We start from the raw sequence: 17,275 nt of genomic DNA, 5'->3' as shown, positions 1-17,275 counted from the left end.
CCAAAAAAAAAGACCTTGGGACCCTTCAACTCTGCATTGGTTCAATAAGGCAAGCACTGCACACAAGCCAGCACTCTTCTCCTTCAGATGCAGCAGCAATTTATCTTCCTACTGGAGTATAGTTCCTACTCTGGAAGTGAGACAGGCAAAGATTCTGCATCTTATGCCAACCTTCCATGACAGAACTGTCTGTGGAAAGCTCCTTGAAGAATAAAGGGAACAGTGAATGAGCACAGAGTATAAACTTGCACACACACACAGTGCTAGTGCCACTGGTCTGCAACCAAGTGTCCAGCAAAAATACTTTTGAAAGGTGGGGGTGGAGTTTCACAGGGAGATATTAGGAGAGAGTGCTTTCTGTTCATGTGTGCCACAGCTCCAAGACAATGGCCCACATTGGAGTAGTCCATCTCAATTTGTATTGCAGATACTGGTTTTGCCTCAACTGTTCAGGTGCTCTTTTAGTCAGGCAACCAAGTGGCCTGCAAGGATTAGCCGTGCCCATGCTCAGTTAGCAAGAAAAGATCCTTACTGCTTCATTCGCTAGACATGAATCAGAGCTCCAACAGATGCACTTATCTTAATGATTCTGCCGGGAGGGTGGTATGAGGATCAGCAAACAGGGACATATGGGAGAACAGGACAGCCCTAGAGGTTCTATCCAAAAAAGGAGAGGCCCAAGCTTTGGGGAGGGGGGGGGGGGGGGGGGAGGGGGGAAGCAGTGTGCATGTAGGCAAGCTCTTTCGTGCACACAACGTAAAATCAAAGGGCCCATTCATGACAAACTATGTGGATTAATTAGGAAGCACAAGTAGGCAGTCTCCTCAGAGGGATTCGTTAAAAAGGTCTGCATCCAACGACTACAATAAACAGGTACTATCAGTAGTGTCATGGCCTGGGAGTCAACCATTTTAAAGGGAGTCAACCTTTTTAAAAGGAGTCCCACTCTAGGTGTACCGCATCAACCAAAAGAGACCAGTACTGTTGGTTGTCAGCATAAATTGAGTGTAGAGAACTTGCAGAAGCTTGTGAGACAGGTCTCCTGAATAAGAAAACCTCACAGTTATGCCAGAAGGGCAAATTGAGGTTCTGTTCGAAACACGGTATAGGGCCATTGACCTTCACCTCTACAGTACTATTTTAAATGTTTCTGCCTTTGGGAATCATGCACTGCTCAATTACGTTGGCCTTTAAAAATAAAAAGAGTCCAATTCTGTTTAGGGAGGAGTCGGTCTTATTGCTTTAATAATTACACATTGTGAAAAGCACTACAAGACGAAACGTCAACAGTCTTTTTAAAATTAAATACTGTTACTTTCTTTTCCGTCATCAGATAACAGCTTTCATAAATAGCAGCAGCTGAAGCAGTTCAAAAAAATTATGCTGTGCAAACTAAACACAACCATCACAGTAAATGGTAATGGGGAGGCCTAACTATTCCAGCCATTGAACTATTCCAGCGAACCAACAGTCCTTTCCCTGTAATTTTGTACAGTACTCTATAGTATCCAAAAAGAAAAAAACAGCCACCAGTCACCATCGGTCTACTAAAATTAAGGCAATTGTATTTTAGTGTTACTTTTAAGAACAAAATATTAATAACCAAGTTATTGAACATTAAGAGTTGAAAATGTCATAATTAGACACAGTAGTCTAAAATCCACACTATCAAAAAGGCGTGCGAAGCCTCAGGTATAATCAATTCTATCCGCAGAGAAGTTTGGTCCTCCTACCAAAAACATTACAGATGTATTTTCATTTGTCTTCAAATCACACTTTGTGATATGCAGCTTTCAGAACTTCTGTACATTATTTTTTGATGAACTACACACAGCTAAGTGCTTCAAAGATTTTAGTTTAAAATGTCCAAGATTTTGATCAGTCGTCAATAGACTTTATATATTTCTCATAGGCGTCTTCGCTCAGCAGGTCGTCAAGTTCAGAAGGGTTCTCCACAGTCATCTTTATTAACCAACCTACAATGAAGAGTTGAAGTGTTAAATAAAAAGAGGAGTTTGGGTTCATAAGAGTTCTAAAAGTAGCAGTTATTTTATAGCAAATATAAACATATTTGTAAGCCCCAAGGCATTTCACCACATGTCAAATGAACGGAATGATAAAAGTAGATAAAGAGCATGCTTTTCAATATGCAGTATATAAATATAAAAATAGTGGCCACATGTTAAAACAGGGGTGTGGAATTCCTATAGCCCGAAGCCCAGTACATATTGTTTGGGGTTAAAGACAACAGGTTTTCATGCTAATTTTGCCCTTGGGACAAATAGACTCAACCCCTGTAGCACAAAACCTTTGGCAGTTTACAGTACCACATTTTGTATCAGGGAATGGCACTATGCGCAGTAAAGATAACATTTGTGTCTATATGTTAATGCAGCTCGAGCTTGTATTTATGGTTCATTAATGCAAAGCCTCTATTATTAGGGTGAGGCTGTAAGGAAATGTTGTAAGCTTGGACTGCACTACTGACAGTAGTTGGAGTATAAAAATGAGTACACGTTTCCAAAGTTTAATATGAGGCTATGTATAATAATTATTATTATTATTCATTTTATTTGTATAGCGCAACAGCTACCCACAAAGGGTTTCCCAGCGCATTTAGAAGATGAATAATTCTACTATAGACAGGGCCCAGCTTACATGTTGAACAGCCAGGTTTTTAGGACTTTCCTGAAGCTCATGTAATTGGTCTCATTTCGGGCTGTAATGGGCATGGGAATTCCATAAGGTGGGTCCCAGAAAAGGATTTGCTGCCCATGCGTGAGCGTCTGATTTTAGGGATTATAAAAAAATTTGCTGCAGAAGAGCGGAGAGCACGAGAGGGGCAATATGGATGAACCAAATTTTGAAGGTATTTTGGGGCTTTTTTTGTGAAACTGTTGTGCATAAAGCAATGCGATTTAAATTTGATTCGGTTCTTAATCTTTAACCAGTGGAGATCCGAATATAGTGAGTGGTGGGGGTTGTGGTAGGAATTTTACATAAGAGTCTGGCTGCAGCATTTTGAACTGTCTGCAGCCTACGAATCGTAGCTTTCTTTGCGCCTAGGTACAGCACATTTCCGTAATCAAGCCTAGATGTAATTAATGCGTTGATTACAGTTTTCCTAGTTGATTCTGGTAGCATCCAACAAATCTTCTTTAGCCATTTTAAAATGGCAAAGCAGGTGGCAGACGTTGTCACTGCTTGTTGATGCATATTAAGAGAATCATCGATAATAATGGCCAAATTACGTGCTTGCATTACTGGGACTGGGAGTAGGCCCATTTCTTGTGGCCAATGTTGGGGGCCCCATAACTTTTTATCTTTGCCCAGTATCATCACTTTGGTTTTCTCACCGTTTAGTTTGAGAACATTTTCTTGCATCCATCCAGCAATTTTCACAAGCCCTTGTTTGAGTATAGAGGGATTATCTTTATTTCCAGAGGAAAGTGAAAAGAGCAGCTGAGAATCATCAGCATAGGATTACATTTGTAGCCCAGTTTCTTCCACTACCCTTGCTAATGGGCACATATTAGGTTGAATAATAGTGGACTTAATATAGAGCCCTGTGGTACCCCATGCTTGAAGACCTGGACATCAGAGCAAGCAGATCGAGAGAAAACTTGAAAGGTGCGTTCCTCCAACAAAGATTTAATCCAATTTAAAGCCGGGCCTCTGATACCTAATAAATATAGTGTCTTCATTAATACAGTGTGTGATACCGTATCAAATGCGGCACTAAGGTCCAAAAGTACCAGTGCAACCGTTTCGCCACTATCCATCAGGGAGCGGATATTTTCAGTAACTCCCAGTAGTGTCGTCTCCGTAGAGAACTCTGATCTAAAACCTGATTGATGGGGAGGCAGCAAGTCTTGAGCCATGGTAAATTCAGTTAAGGAATGGTGCACATGTTTTTCCAATATCTTAGAAAATATGGGTAGTAAGGAAATGGGTCTAAAGTTGGACGGCAGGTTAGGGTCGGCTCCAGCCTTTTTTAGCAGTGGGTGAACCATGGCATGTTTCCATTCTTTTGGTACAGTTTCCTCTTGTAAGGAAAAATGTAAAAGGTCTGTAATAGTAGCCACTGCCTTCTCATCGAGTGTCTTAAGTACTGAGCACAGTAACGGATCATTTGGTGACCCAGATTTAATTGTGCTAAGTAGCTCGATAAATGTGTCCGTGCTAATAGTGATCAGGGCGCTATGTGAGGAAGTATGTGCTCGATAGCTATTATTCTGAGCTTGTTCTATCCCCTGATATATTTTATCCACTTTACTGACAAAAAACGTGGCTAATAAGTCACATTGCTGTTTACTTAGGTCTAGTGGAGGTTGTGACGTTTTGGAACCTGCCAGTTCTCACCATTTTAAAAAGTTCTTTTGACCGATTCAGTGCTTCCATAATTGTAGAGCACACAAAGTCAGCTCTAGCCTTACTACAAAGTGCATGATATTTATTTAATTTAGTCTTGTACTCCCTTTTGGCTTCAGATGAGTACGTTTTCCTCCACGTACGCTCTGAATTTTGCACTTAGATTTTTCTAGTTTTTAGTGTTTCTGTGAACCAGGGGGCAGGGGGTCTATGTTCTTTACATTTTAATTTAGGTTTTGGTAAGCAAGTGTCTATGGCTGTCATAAGCCATTTCTGTACGGCTGTGGATAAGGTGTGAACCGATGATTTAGAACAAGGCGTGGATAAGTTTAAGAAAGTGTTCAAAGCGTCAGTATCTAGTTTCTTCCACTTTCTAATGAACTGTGGTTGCTCAGGTGTAGCTTCCGCCCTTGATATGACAATTTGGAGAGAAAATGTCACTAGGTAATGGTCTGACCAGCAAAGTGGCAGAGCTGGGAGGGTGGTGATTTCCTTAATATTGGAGAAAATCGGGTCAAGTAAATGTCCAACACTATGTGTGGGTCCAGAGTTCATAAGGTTTAAGTTAAGGCATGCTAGATCAGCAATAAAGTCTATGGCTTTTGAGCAGTTAGGATTCTCTAGGTGCAGGTTCATGTCACCAATAGGGAGAAATGTGATGCCTTCATAACTAAAGGACCAATGAGTTCCAGAAGGGCTGTCACCCAATTTATCGCCGTTCCTGGTGGGCGATAAATAAGTACTCCAGTTAGTGTATAGTTGGGAGTAAGAGCAAGTTTGACTACAGCCGCTTCACAGTTGGAACATGGTAGTTTAGTGAATTCACAGTTGTATTCCTTTTTAAAAAGGATGTCAATTCCTCCTCCTACTTTATTTGTTCGATGTAACCTAACCGTTGCATAGTGGTCAGGTAATGCTTCAGCCAATTCTGTCCCAGAGATTTCCTGGAACCAAGTTTCCGTTAGGAACATGGCATCAGGTTCTTCGTCTGTTAATAAGTTGAAAATTTCGGCTTTATGTTTCGGACGGGATCGGCAGTTCAATCTGAGGAAAGAGAATGTTTTTTCTTTGGGTTGATTTAAGGGTCTTTTATTCCTGCATCTACCTTTAGTGTTCCTAATACCGTCTGAAGTCACAGAAAAATTGCTCGACAAACTACACTATTACCATAATGCTCCTAGAATGCGCTCTAATTAGATGCAAATAATTGCAGAAGCTTGAAAGCAAGATTGAAGAATTTCTGATTTCAAATAAAATGTTCACAAATAAACGCAACAAGGGAAACAAATGTTTTCCAAAACTACTGCAACATTTTAGGTACAATTTCTTTGGAGCATCATACAGTAAAATGTGTTGCTGTATGCTAGCATTTCCAAAACAAATTCATAATGGAAAATCAGTGTAATCAGTTCAACAAGATTATGGGAAAATAAACTAGTATTGGCAATTAGCCTTTTCGTTTTTGTTAATGTGGGTCTTGTTTTGACACGGTTTTGTAAAACCTTATTATTGTTGGAGCTACTGGGGCCTCACCATTATTACAAACATTGGCAAAAATATATTTTTGGTCCCAAAACCATAGATTGCCACAATAGTTCTTTGCACTGAACACAACTACTTTTATTTCAAGTTTTTTTCTTAAACCCCGTAATGCAGATGTGTTTTAAATGTATGCTTTTATGATTTTATTACAAAAATCTAATAAAGCTTGTTTTGAATTAATTTGTGTGAGGATGTGCTTCTTATGACAGAGCAAAATGCTATCACTCACAGGGAAGCCAGTAGATCAGTCGATAGATTATTAAAAAAAAATAAAAAAAAGAGTCTTGGTTAATGCCAAACCTCATTAGGGGCCCAATTCTTAAAGAAAGTCACAAAAGTGCACCCATGGTATAATGTCCTTGCATTAGTGTACAATTATGGCTTTCATGAATTCACAAGAATTTACGGAAGTAGGAAGTCATACTCCTAGAAAATATTTGTAAACTGCATTTTAGCATGAGCAAATATGCATGTGTAAATTTGTTAATGCCAAAATCTGTTGAGCATTTACAAGTTCACTTTCGCTCCAACTACCTTCTCCCCAACCCTGGAAGTGTTACTTCTGCCCTTGTTAGAAGTACATTTCCAACATTTCTCAGTACGGGAAAAGATTAGAGAACAGCTGATGAAAACTACTAAAACATGCAAGTTAGAAGGCTTGCACACCTCAAAAGGCATTTCGCCCCTGTAACTGTTGCTCACCGCTACCTCCAGCCCCAGTATGTAGATCTGCGGAAAGGTGGCAAAATAAGGGAATTGCTAGTATTCAAACTCTACTATAGTTTGAGCCCTGGCATAATCAGAGAGGCCTTTCTTGAAGTTCTTATATATTGAGATTGTTGTCATAATTAGTCGCCGCACTAAGAGGCACAAAAGGAAAAAGTGGATTATTTTTAAAGGACAAGTAAAATTGTGAAACAACCTGACCCACGGACAAGTAGATATATAAAACATTTTAAAAACATTGAACAATTAAAAAATGGTTGCATATCAAGTACACAAATGTTAGACCTATGAAATATTGTATGAAAATCCTCAGACCATAACTGGATTTTAAGCTTTGTTCAGTCCCAGGTGTACCTGTCATTCATTATTTACACCGAACATGCAGAATAAGTCAGATATGCTGCTATTTGGCACTAAATATATATTCTTGAATACATATGCTGACCCAAACATCAAAAAAAGAAGGCAAAGTAACGGGACCCGGTTTTGTTATTTCAGACACAGAGGTTCTAGTTGCTGACATAACACGATCAAGTCATGTCACTCAAGTCATGACTTTAAAAAAAATGTATATAAAAAATTATTGGGCATTAAGGACAGTTCATGCAGTTATGTTTCTCAAAGTATTTCTCAAGCAAATCCAGGCACCAAATTTAGCAATGATACATTGTCTGGCCACAATCTGAATATTAATGTTTAGTTACATTGAAGAAAGCAGAAGAATTTTACCGTCTTCATAGCAGGATTTGTTGACTAGGCCTGGAGTTTCTTCTAGGGCTTTGTTAATTTCCGTAACTTCACCGGTAAGGGGTGAGTAGAGCTCACTTGCAGCCTTCACACTTTCCAATGCACCAAACTCATCTAAGTGGGAAGTAAAATATACAGATTTTTATTAACAAACCACCTGCTACAAAATGCAAAATAATGAAAGGAAACATTAAAAGTGATTAAAAGAAGTATCAAGCTGAGCTTTTGTTCACTTTTTGTAGAATGCATGCACCCGCAGTGTTCTATGCAATCAATATTACCACCATCATTGGTACTTAAGAAGTATGAAGGCTAAAATATTCTCATCCAGTGTATACATTTAAACAAATAAATATTTCCCACCCGGACTAGGCAAAATACAATTGTAATTAGTTGGCTGACCTAGAGAGGAAATGGCTTTGCCTTCTAAAGTCAAGACTGGCATAACATGTCACGAATTACCAATCTCGAAACTGTTTAAAATTAGGATGGGTGGCACAGATTCATAGATTCCTTACCTTAGAACACATACCCCACCTATAGCAACCCCGTTGAGGGGTCTACGAACAAAGATCACACCAGAAAGTCACAGAGAACAGATCGGCCAGAGAAGCGGTCTCTCCGGATTTGACTGTCAAGGCAATTATGCTTAGTAAAAGTGTGCAGCGAGGCCCACATGGCTGCCTGACAGATGTCTTGCAGGGGGACACCAAGTCCCAATGCAGTAGTAGCTGCTGTCGCCCTGGTAGAATGGGCACGCAATCCCGTTGGAGGTTTCTTTTTAGCCAGAGAATAACAGGCCTTGATACACAAGACGCCCCAGCGGGAGATAGTCCTCTTGTGTACAGCCTGGCCTTTCTTGGCGCCCGTGTAGCCAACAAAGAGCGTGTCATCCTCCCGGAACTGTTGTGTGAGATTCAGATAAAAGGAGAGCGCACGTTTTGGGTCCAGATGGTGGAGCCTCTCTTCCCCTCTGGCAGGGTGCAGAGGTGGAAAGAAAGTGGGCAAGGTGATAGTTTGCCTGATGTGGAAGGCAGTGACAACCTTTGGCAAGAAGGAAGGACGAGTGCGAAGCACAAACTTGTCCGGATGGACCGACAGAAAAGGAGGCTTACAGGAAAGTGCCTGGAGCACACTCAGGTGCCTAGCGGAGGTGATGGCAACCAGGAAAGCAATCTTCAAAGTCAATAAACGAAGAGGACCGGTGTGAAGCGGCTCAAAGGGAGCGCACATCAAATAGGTAAGAACCAGATTCAAGTCCCACTGAGAGATTACAAACGGAATAGGAGGGAAAAGGTGAGTAATGCCTTTGAGCAATCTACGCCACCGAGATCATCTGCAGCGTACCCCAGGGCTCCTCCCTCAACCCAACGATGTTCAACATATACATGGCTCCCCTCGCCTACGTCGCCAGTCAGCACGACCTCAACATCATCTCCTATGCAGACGACACCCAGCTGATCATCTCCCTCACCAAAGACCCTCACACCGCCAAAACCAACCTCCACGAAGGAATGAAGGCCGTCGCCGAATGGATGAGAAACAGCCGACTGAAGCTGAACTCTGACAAGAAGGAGGTCCTCATCCTCGGCTCCACCCCTTCAGCTTGGGACGACTCCTGGTGGCCGAAATCACTGGGAACAGCACCGACACACACTGACCATGCACGCAATCTGGGGGTCATCCTCGACTCCACACTCTCCATGACCAAACAGGTCAACGCTGTCTCCTCATCCTGCTTCAACACCCTACGGATGCTCCGCAGGATCTTCAAGTGGATTCCCACCGAAATGAGAACAGTAACCCAGGCCCTCGTCTCCAGTAGGCTGGACTACGGAAATGCCCTCCACGCAGGAACATCAAACAAGCTCCTGAGACGGCAGCAACACATCCAGAAAGCCTCGGCACGACTGATCCTCGACATCCCCCGCTGCAGCCACATCACACCCCCACCTGAGAGACCTACACTGGCTCCCTGTCAACAAGAGGATAACCTTCAAGCTCCTCATCCACGCACACAAGGCCCTCCACAACGCCGGGTCAGCGCACCTCAAACGACTCAGCTTCTACGCCCCTACCCGCAAGCTCCGCTCCGCCGGCCTCGCCACAGAGTCGCGCATCCGGAGAACAACCGCCGGCGGCAGATGCTTCTCCCACCTCGCTGCCAAGACCTGGAACACCCTCCCCAACAACCTACGGCAGACCCAAGGCCTCCTTGCCTTCAGACGACTTCGCAAGACCTGGCTCTTCAACTTTCTGCTGGAGAAGTGCCAAGTGATCCACTGACATGTGGTGGTACTGAGGTGGCATGGCTGGAGGGGTAGTTTCGAAGCGGAGGGAGTAGCCCCGTCGGACTATCTGCAGAACCCACCTGTCCGAAGTGATGGTGCGCAAGTGGGGGAGGTGATGGTGAATCCTGCCACCCACTGGCCTCTGGTGGGCCTGAAACATCAGACTATGAAGGTTTGGAGGCAGTGGCTGCAGGGGAGGTGGTGGACTGACCCGCCCGCTGGCCCCATGACCCACCTCTGCTGGTTCCAAGTCAACGGCTGCACTGAGACGGTTGCTGCGCAGGCCTGTGGCTCTGATTCCAAGTGTTTGGGCACCCCTTCCTTGGCCACGAAAGGAGCGAAAAGCAGAAGCGGAAGGAGTGCGCGTGGCAGATCTGCCTTGTCGCCAAAAAGTGCCATCAAAGGGCATGTCTATCAGAGTGTTCTGGACATCCCCGGAAATACCAGTAGTCCTCAGCCAGGTGTGGCGGCGTAGCGCCCCTGTCGTGGAAATCGATCTGCCCAGAGAGTCGTCGGTGTCAAGGCCACAACGAATCATGAACTTGGCTGCGTCTCTCCCCTCAGCAATAGCTTGGGAGAGCACCGTCCGGGACTCCTCCGGACACTTAGGCAGCACCTGCGCAACCGTGTCCCATATGGAACAGGAATAACGGCCCAGGAGGCATGCAGTGTTCTCAGACCGCAGGTCTGAACCGACGGAAGTAAAAATGTTCTTCCCAAATTGCTCCAGTTTCTTGAATTCCCTGTCCGGAGGTGTGGAAGGGAATGCGCTTGGGGACGCAGAGGCTTGGAGAACCAAGCTCTCAGGGGTACGGTGTTGGGAGAGGAAAATGGGGTCACCCAGGGCCAGAAGATTGAGTTGGGCCACGTTCTTATCCACAGGAGCCCCAGTAGCGGCTCCGCAGATGAAGATGCCGGCCGAAGCACTTCTGTCAGGTGGTTAGTCCTGACGGCCACCATAGGCAGCTCGAGGTGGAGAGCCTCGGCCGCCCTACGCAACATCACAGAATATTTACCACCCTCCTCCGTAGCCACGATACGAGGAGATAGTGTGCCAGGTTCTAGAGTAAATTCCAGGTCACCTGCCTCCTCCATTTCCTCTTCCCAGTCTGGGTCTAACTCGCACTAGGCTGCAAGAGGGCCCTCTGACCCTTCGCAGTCGTACCCGTCCTTCACAACCTGCCGGGCAGGCAGAAAAGGAGGTGGATGGAGAAGGGGATAGAAATCCCCCATCGGCGTCGGGATCGATCGACAGCAGTCCGGCACCCTCCCCACGTCGGGGTGGAAGCTGGGGACGGCGCCGGTCGGGGAGCCAGCAGACGCCGGCAGCAGCGCTGTCGACGGTGGTTGTACCAGACCAACCGACATCGGCTGGGATCCAAGCATGGATCCATGGGGGTTTCTCGGCGTCAAGCCTGGCGTAGTCGTCGACGACGAACCGACGACAAAGAGCGAGGAGCCCCAGTCCGACCCGTGGGGCCCGACGGGCCAAAGACGCCTGCTGTGGCTGACAAGAACTCCTGCAGCTGGGCCAAAGTCGCAGATAAACCCGGAAAGGGCAGGTAGGCCACCCACACCCCCTACCCTGTTGTGCGACAGGCTAGGGGAAGGCAAAGAGCCACGTCGCTTCTTTGACTTTTTGTGCTTTGCCTTACCTAACTCCGAGTGCGAAGTCTTCTTCAAACGATGGTGATGGCGGCTCCGCAACTGGTCCCTCGACCTCCCACTGGACCGGGACCTTAAACAGTGCGGAGCCGACTCTCAGGCCTCCAGTAACTTTCAAGACTGCTCCCGCAAAGTTTTCGGAGCCAGGGTCTGGCATTCGGGGCAAGACTCGGAGTCACGGCCGTGCCCCAAACAGTAGAGACACTCAGGGTGCAGTTCCGTCACCGACATAGTGCGGGGACAAACCCCGCAAGATTTAAAACCGGGCATCCCTACACACCAGGAGTCAAAGTCTAAAAAAAAGAACAGAGACAAAAGTCCCCAAAAAGTCAGTCAAAAATTGACTGGGGGTACCGCCCTTTCCGGATCTGCGCTTGCTGGTGCGGAAAAAGAAAGAACTGACATCAGCGCGTGTCTATGTAGCTCCAGCGACATCATCTTAACGCCAACGACGTACGCGGAGCCATGGTTCGACACCTACCGACGCACAGGGGTACTGCTGACGAAAGCTTTCCGGATCAAGTTTGACACCTGGGGGTTATTCTAAGGTAAGGAATCTATCACTAACGTGTTTCTTTCAGATTCTAAGAATTGCTTGGGGGGGTGGTTGAAAAAGTGGGTGCCTTCAGAGTGTTTTCATTTGACCTTCCTCAGTGTCCCTGAGTTTTCGTCTGAAACTGAATTCTGCATCTACAAGTCTCGTGTAGTGCTCCAATGGTTTTGTTTTGCCTACCGAGCAGTGGACAAGCCTGAGAGCAAATTTCTTGTGGACTGGGGTATGCGTCATTATGCACTTTGTTCGTAACAGACATTGCCTAAAGTACCCTCACACGGCTAAATGGAGGCCCACTTCTGTTGGCAGATACTAGTGTTAGACACAAATGATTTTAACCACACGTCTGGGAGACAAAACACAACTAACTTCTTGAAAAATATGCACAGCTCTCATAAATGGGGTCCTTTGGTAACCCATGTAAACATGTGGTGAGCTACGACATGCAGCCTGTGTGGTGAGCATGATTGGTTTACAAGTTACAGGACAAGGTACACATGTGCTTCATGAGTGATGTCCTTCAATATGACACGAAGCAGGCGATGGGGGTTCACTGCCACTAGTTTTCATGTAGCTTTCCAATGCACAGCTCTGTATCCCATCTAAGAATATTTGTGGATTCAACATTCAAGTCCACTGCACGCCTGAGCCTATAGGCAAATAAGGCTCTGACCAAAACCATTCTGCCTGGAGCAGATGAGCTTTTCCCTTCTTGGATTTGCTGGCAGGTTATCCACTGCGAGCCAACCTTGAGACCATATGTACTCAACCTGAAGCCTCCTAAGCTAAAATGTCTCCGGAAGTTACATGGTCCACACGTTTTCCCTTTATATATATATATATATATATATATATATATATATATATATATATATATATATATATATATGTATCCTGTAATAATTTGATACCTGCTCTTAATTTTTTGCTAGAAAGCGTGGGAAACGTTGTGCGCTTCAACAGCCCTGGTCTTCAGGCACACTTTTAGATTGCTATGGATGCCTGTCTGTCCAAAATTACTAGATTACACCAGACATTCTAGGAGAAGACCATATTAATACCCTTCTAGCACGAGAAGGACAATCATGTTTTTTTTTTCCTTTGACCTTGATGGGCCGGATCTGTGCACCTTGTACGTTTCACAGATACTGTGGTCTAAATGTACATTATGACCCTGCCTTTAAAGACCAGTTCCCCAGTTACTAATGAGAACCTGTGAGTCAAGTGGGTGCACCAAGTCCTGTCTGTGTCACCACCAACAAACTTCTCAATCATGCTACACCACTTGAAAAATACAGGTTCCTAAGTTGTTGGACCACTCCCAGAGAAACCGCTGTTGCTGCGAAGTCCATAGCCTGCCATTATAGTGTATGATCTTGAACACCGACATGGGAGACAAGTTGGAGCGGATTCTAACACTACCCACCCACCTCGCAAATGTATTTGGTGCCCCACGCACGTTGTACTGACCACTCCATACTTTGGAATCACAACATTGGAAGTTTAAAAAAACAGTTCTTGGTAACCTGACCTGTGCCTTTTTGTAGGCTGGAAACCCCAATTTTCTTTTGGGAGGGAGCTTTTTGAGTGTACACATTTTTGCAAATTCACATATGTTTACACACATCACTTTATAACCAGGGGCACAGGGAAACCAGGGCAAAGAAAAAATGTGTCACAGCAGATCTGATGTGCAGATAGCAGTGTGTCGGAACGGCGAAACTGGTTTAAGACAACTGAGAAGTTGTGATTTGCCCCCTTCAGGAGAACGCTGTCCATGGTCTACTCTGTTCCTTAGACCGTAGCGTCTTTTAGCTATGCACAACACTAGCTTGTTGGTTTTATTAATCATTTTAATTGAACTTCATTGCCTATTTGTGGATAAAGTAAAAAAAAGCAATAGCTTAGCTGGACGCTTAGCCTGTTGTGTGCAAATACAGTCTCATACAGTATCGGAGTTCCAAACCTAATACTATAGCTCGTAGTAAAACCTCCTGCCTAAACTCAAATAGCTTTATGGAGTCAACAGTAAAAATGGGGTAACTTTACTTGCTAAACTCTGCTAGTATGTGGCAGTTTTAACTTTAGCATTTTTTTCTTTTTTTTTTTTAAAGAAAGTTTGTGCCATGTACATCTTTTGGACCTCTGGTAGATGCAACTTTAAATGATGTCAAGTCATTCTGGTTGGTACATTAAACTCGACAACGAGAATAAAACGGCAAGTCTCTTCCCTCAAAGACAACAAACATAAGCTATGAAACAACAGTTTGCCTGTTACACTGATAGATTTTTATGGCATACAGCCCCAGCTGCTAATCAATTTACCAGTTCTACTTAACAGTGTACAAGTACACCAAAATAAAAAATGTTTATAGCCGGTCTTAAACACTTACCTTGTTTATTCAATTTTGTTCCTACTTCAGGAAGGCCACAGTACACCACATCTCCCAATTTTTCCTGAAACGAAAAAGTAGAAGGAAAAAAAAAAAAGGAGTCAAGCTGTGGGCCAGTTCATTTGTCAACAAGATAAAGAAGGATAAGGAAATGTACAGCCCGCGTGACTTTCCTACATTTTACGAAAACGAAATTTCCTTATAGCAAACCCTAGTTTTCCATCGAGGGTATATTTTTCAGCTCATAAACATTAGAAACTTGCGTCCATGCTTAAGACGTTGTCTGTCATCCTTGCCCCGCACCGAAATACCCCTCCGGAGAAGATTCGTGAGCGTAATAAATTAAAATAACAAATTTACTATGTAAAATGCTCAATTTTTTTTTGCAGAAAAAGTAGGCCTTTCAGTTATAAGACGGTCTGACTTTAAAAGAGTCAATTGTAATTTGTAAAAGAAATACTATTAAATTTGTCTTCCAAAAATAAATAAACTATCTCTACTACAAACAAATAAACCAGAAATTAAGCCACCGCAGTTACTTTTAACAAGGATAGGAAATCATACCTTGCTCCTTTTAAGAAATTCTATCAACAGTACTGTCCCTTCGACTCTTGCCGGAAAAACGGTCTTTCTACTTGAATTCACGGAGAAGAGGGTAAGGTGCTTATGAACTCAACATTAGAGAGAAAGACCTCTGTAACAGGGGTCGTCTCCAACTATTAAGATATATTAATTAAATGAAACTATTTATATCCACCTATATTCCACATAAATTTGGGGGACACGATTAAGACTACTGTCGGGTTTTAAGAATATCACAATGATATCAGCAGAATGATTTGTATGTATGTCAAAATTTTCCTCCATGTCGTTAAGATTAGAAAAAAAACTTTGTACATGCCTAATCAGTCAGGTTTTTAGGGCTCGCAAGCGAAGCGAGCGAAAAGCCCTTTTACTAGGGTTTCAAAAATGGACCTTGAAATTCCACAAAGCTTGTGCATGTGCATTTCAAGATCCATTTTGATTGGGCTTTGCATGGGTGCTGTTTTATAACAGAACACGCAATAGGCCATAGGCGGTCACGTAGCTCCGCCTATGGCCTGTTGGTGTCTGTAACGAGCAGCAAAGCCCATACGTCTTCAATTATGGCGGCCAGACTCGGCCGCCATAATTAAAGACATCTGCTCGCAGTGGCGCGCGCGCGGCACCACTCACAAGCTTCTTTTTTTTTCTGGATCCATTTCACAGCCGAAGCAACTAAACGCTGACGTCTTGTTTTTAATTGTTTCCAGCCTCTGTTTGGGAGTTTGTTTGCAGGCATCCTGTATTTGTGTTGTAACAGCAATGAATTGATGTTTCGACCTTCGAGCACAAACTAAAAAGCTTTGCAGAAATGCATTCCATGTACCGACATGAAATGCATTTCTACGGCAGAACGTATGCAGCCATTTCATAGAGACACATGAAAGGTTCATAACAAGTGATCCCCAGTGCAATCTTTCATTCCTGACCTGCGGAATCCACGCCACTAAACTCGCTGAGCAAGCAACCCTCCCAGAGGCTGAGACGGAGCAGCTCTCGAGTCATTGTTCACTGGTACAAAGGCGCCTAGCCCTCTGATTGCCACTTCACCCCTTTAATTCTTATAGACTATTATTATGAGCCGCCTCCAGCTAGCAATTAAAGGACACCAAAAACTTGAATTCCATGCTTTTCTAAGTAAATGAATAAACATGCAGGCAGTCGGAGTGGAAAGTTTAGGTAATAAATGTTCAGACACTGAAGATGAGTAAATGTTATATCATCAGCGGCCAGTCTCTGCGGACAAGACACTGACGGACAGGTTCACTCTTGCGTTTTTTTGATTGTTTTATATGCTATGCTTGTTGCCTGCAGCTGCAACGAAACATTGCTTTGACTAAAGAACACTGGTCGGGCTAATAATACTGGTGTCATGTTTGTGATCTCACAAAACAGTAGGACAGTGGGGAGGAAAATGGCATTCTATAAACTCAGAGCTCTTCTCAGTTAAGTGTGAGAGGGAAGTGGGCGACGTGGAAGCTTTACTTCAAATTTTGTTGTTTAGCTCTTCATACCCCACATCTGACGATTTTAGGTGCTCTTAATTGAAAGTGTAATTACCCTCTTCTTTATACTAATATGATAAGTATGAACATGTGAACATGAGTAGCACGGGAGCGGGGAACATAATTCCTGGATTCAAACCCTTCCACGTTAGACTATCCTAATTGCCACCAGCAAAAGCTCTACTTCCTAAGCCATGCACACATTTGCAACAAAAAACACAAGCATGCTTGTTTGCCTTGTCCTTCTCGCCCCTCTTCCCATCACTCCAGTCTTCTCCTAATTATCGCTCTCAAGGCTGCCTCCCCTTCACGCTGTGCCTCGAGGCTCATCCTCTTCTTGTTATACTTTGATGTAAGCAGTTCTATTTCCTTGCGTGCATTATGTGTGTTTGTGTGCAAAAGTGTGTTTGTGCGTGCGTGCAATAGTGTAAGTGTGTTGTACCCGGTGTGTCCCGTGAGAGTGTGTGTGTCTCTAGCAGGTATCCCAAGGCCTGCTCATAAGACTCCCCCAGCCATTTGCAGGGCTTCATGACAGCCACTGTCCAATGAATCACAGATGCGGCCTCTGGGCTGCTTGTTCTCACAGTGAGTCTGGCATTCTTAGTACTCAGACTGAGAATAATAAAATATTTACGTCGCCTGTGCCCATTACCTTCCACAGAGCTCTCTATTCACCCAAACCCCAGGAGGGCTCGGTACACCTAAGCATCATTCTAAAGGGGCACAGTGCGAGAAATACTCACCAGGTCTCCGTGCAAAAAATATCTTTAGGAATACTGACCGTCCCACTGACCTCTGCACACCAAAGTATCTCTAGTTTTTTTTACAATTAACTTGTTTGGCTAAGAGGCTTACACTCATACTTTCGACCCTTCCCTGCAGCTCAACACACAATCTGCC

The 17,275-nt window shown here is 44.1% G+C and overlaps 1 protein-coding gene across 1 annotated transcript in view; it reads right to left on the bottom strand.

The window, feature by feature from the left end:
* Window positions 1–1,216: 1,216 nt before the first annotated feature.
* Window positions 1,217–17,275, bottom strand: part of GCSH (glycine cleavage system protein H) — a 126,585-nt gene continuing 110,526 nt past the window's right edge. Inside the window, exons 3-5 of the mRNA XM_086945087.1 lie at window positions 14,289–14,352; window positions 7,369–7,500; window positions 1,217–1,976 (exon numbers count right to left, since the gene is read on the bottom strand). Of these exons, the coding sequence (XP_086801213.1) occupies window positions 1,879–1,976; window positions 7,369–7,500; window positions 14,289–14,352 (294 nt within the window). The 3' untranslated portion in view covers window positions 1,217–1,878. The remainder of the gene's footprint in view (window positions 1,977–7,368; window positions 7,501–14,288; window positions 14,353–17,275) is intronic.

The sequence above is a fragment of the Lissotriton vulgaris genome, chromosome 12 (genome assembly GCF_964263255.1).
Source record: "Lissotriton vulgaris chromosome 12, aLisVul1.2, whole genome shotgun sequence".
In the NCBI taxonomy this organism is placed as follows: domain Eukaryota; kingdom Metazoa; phylum Chordata; class Amphibia; order Caudata; family Salamandridae; genus Lissotriton; species Lissotriton vulgaris.
This window is presented reverse-complemented; position numbering and strand designations above follow the sequence as displayed.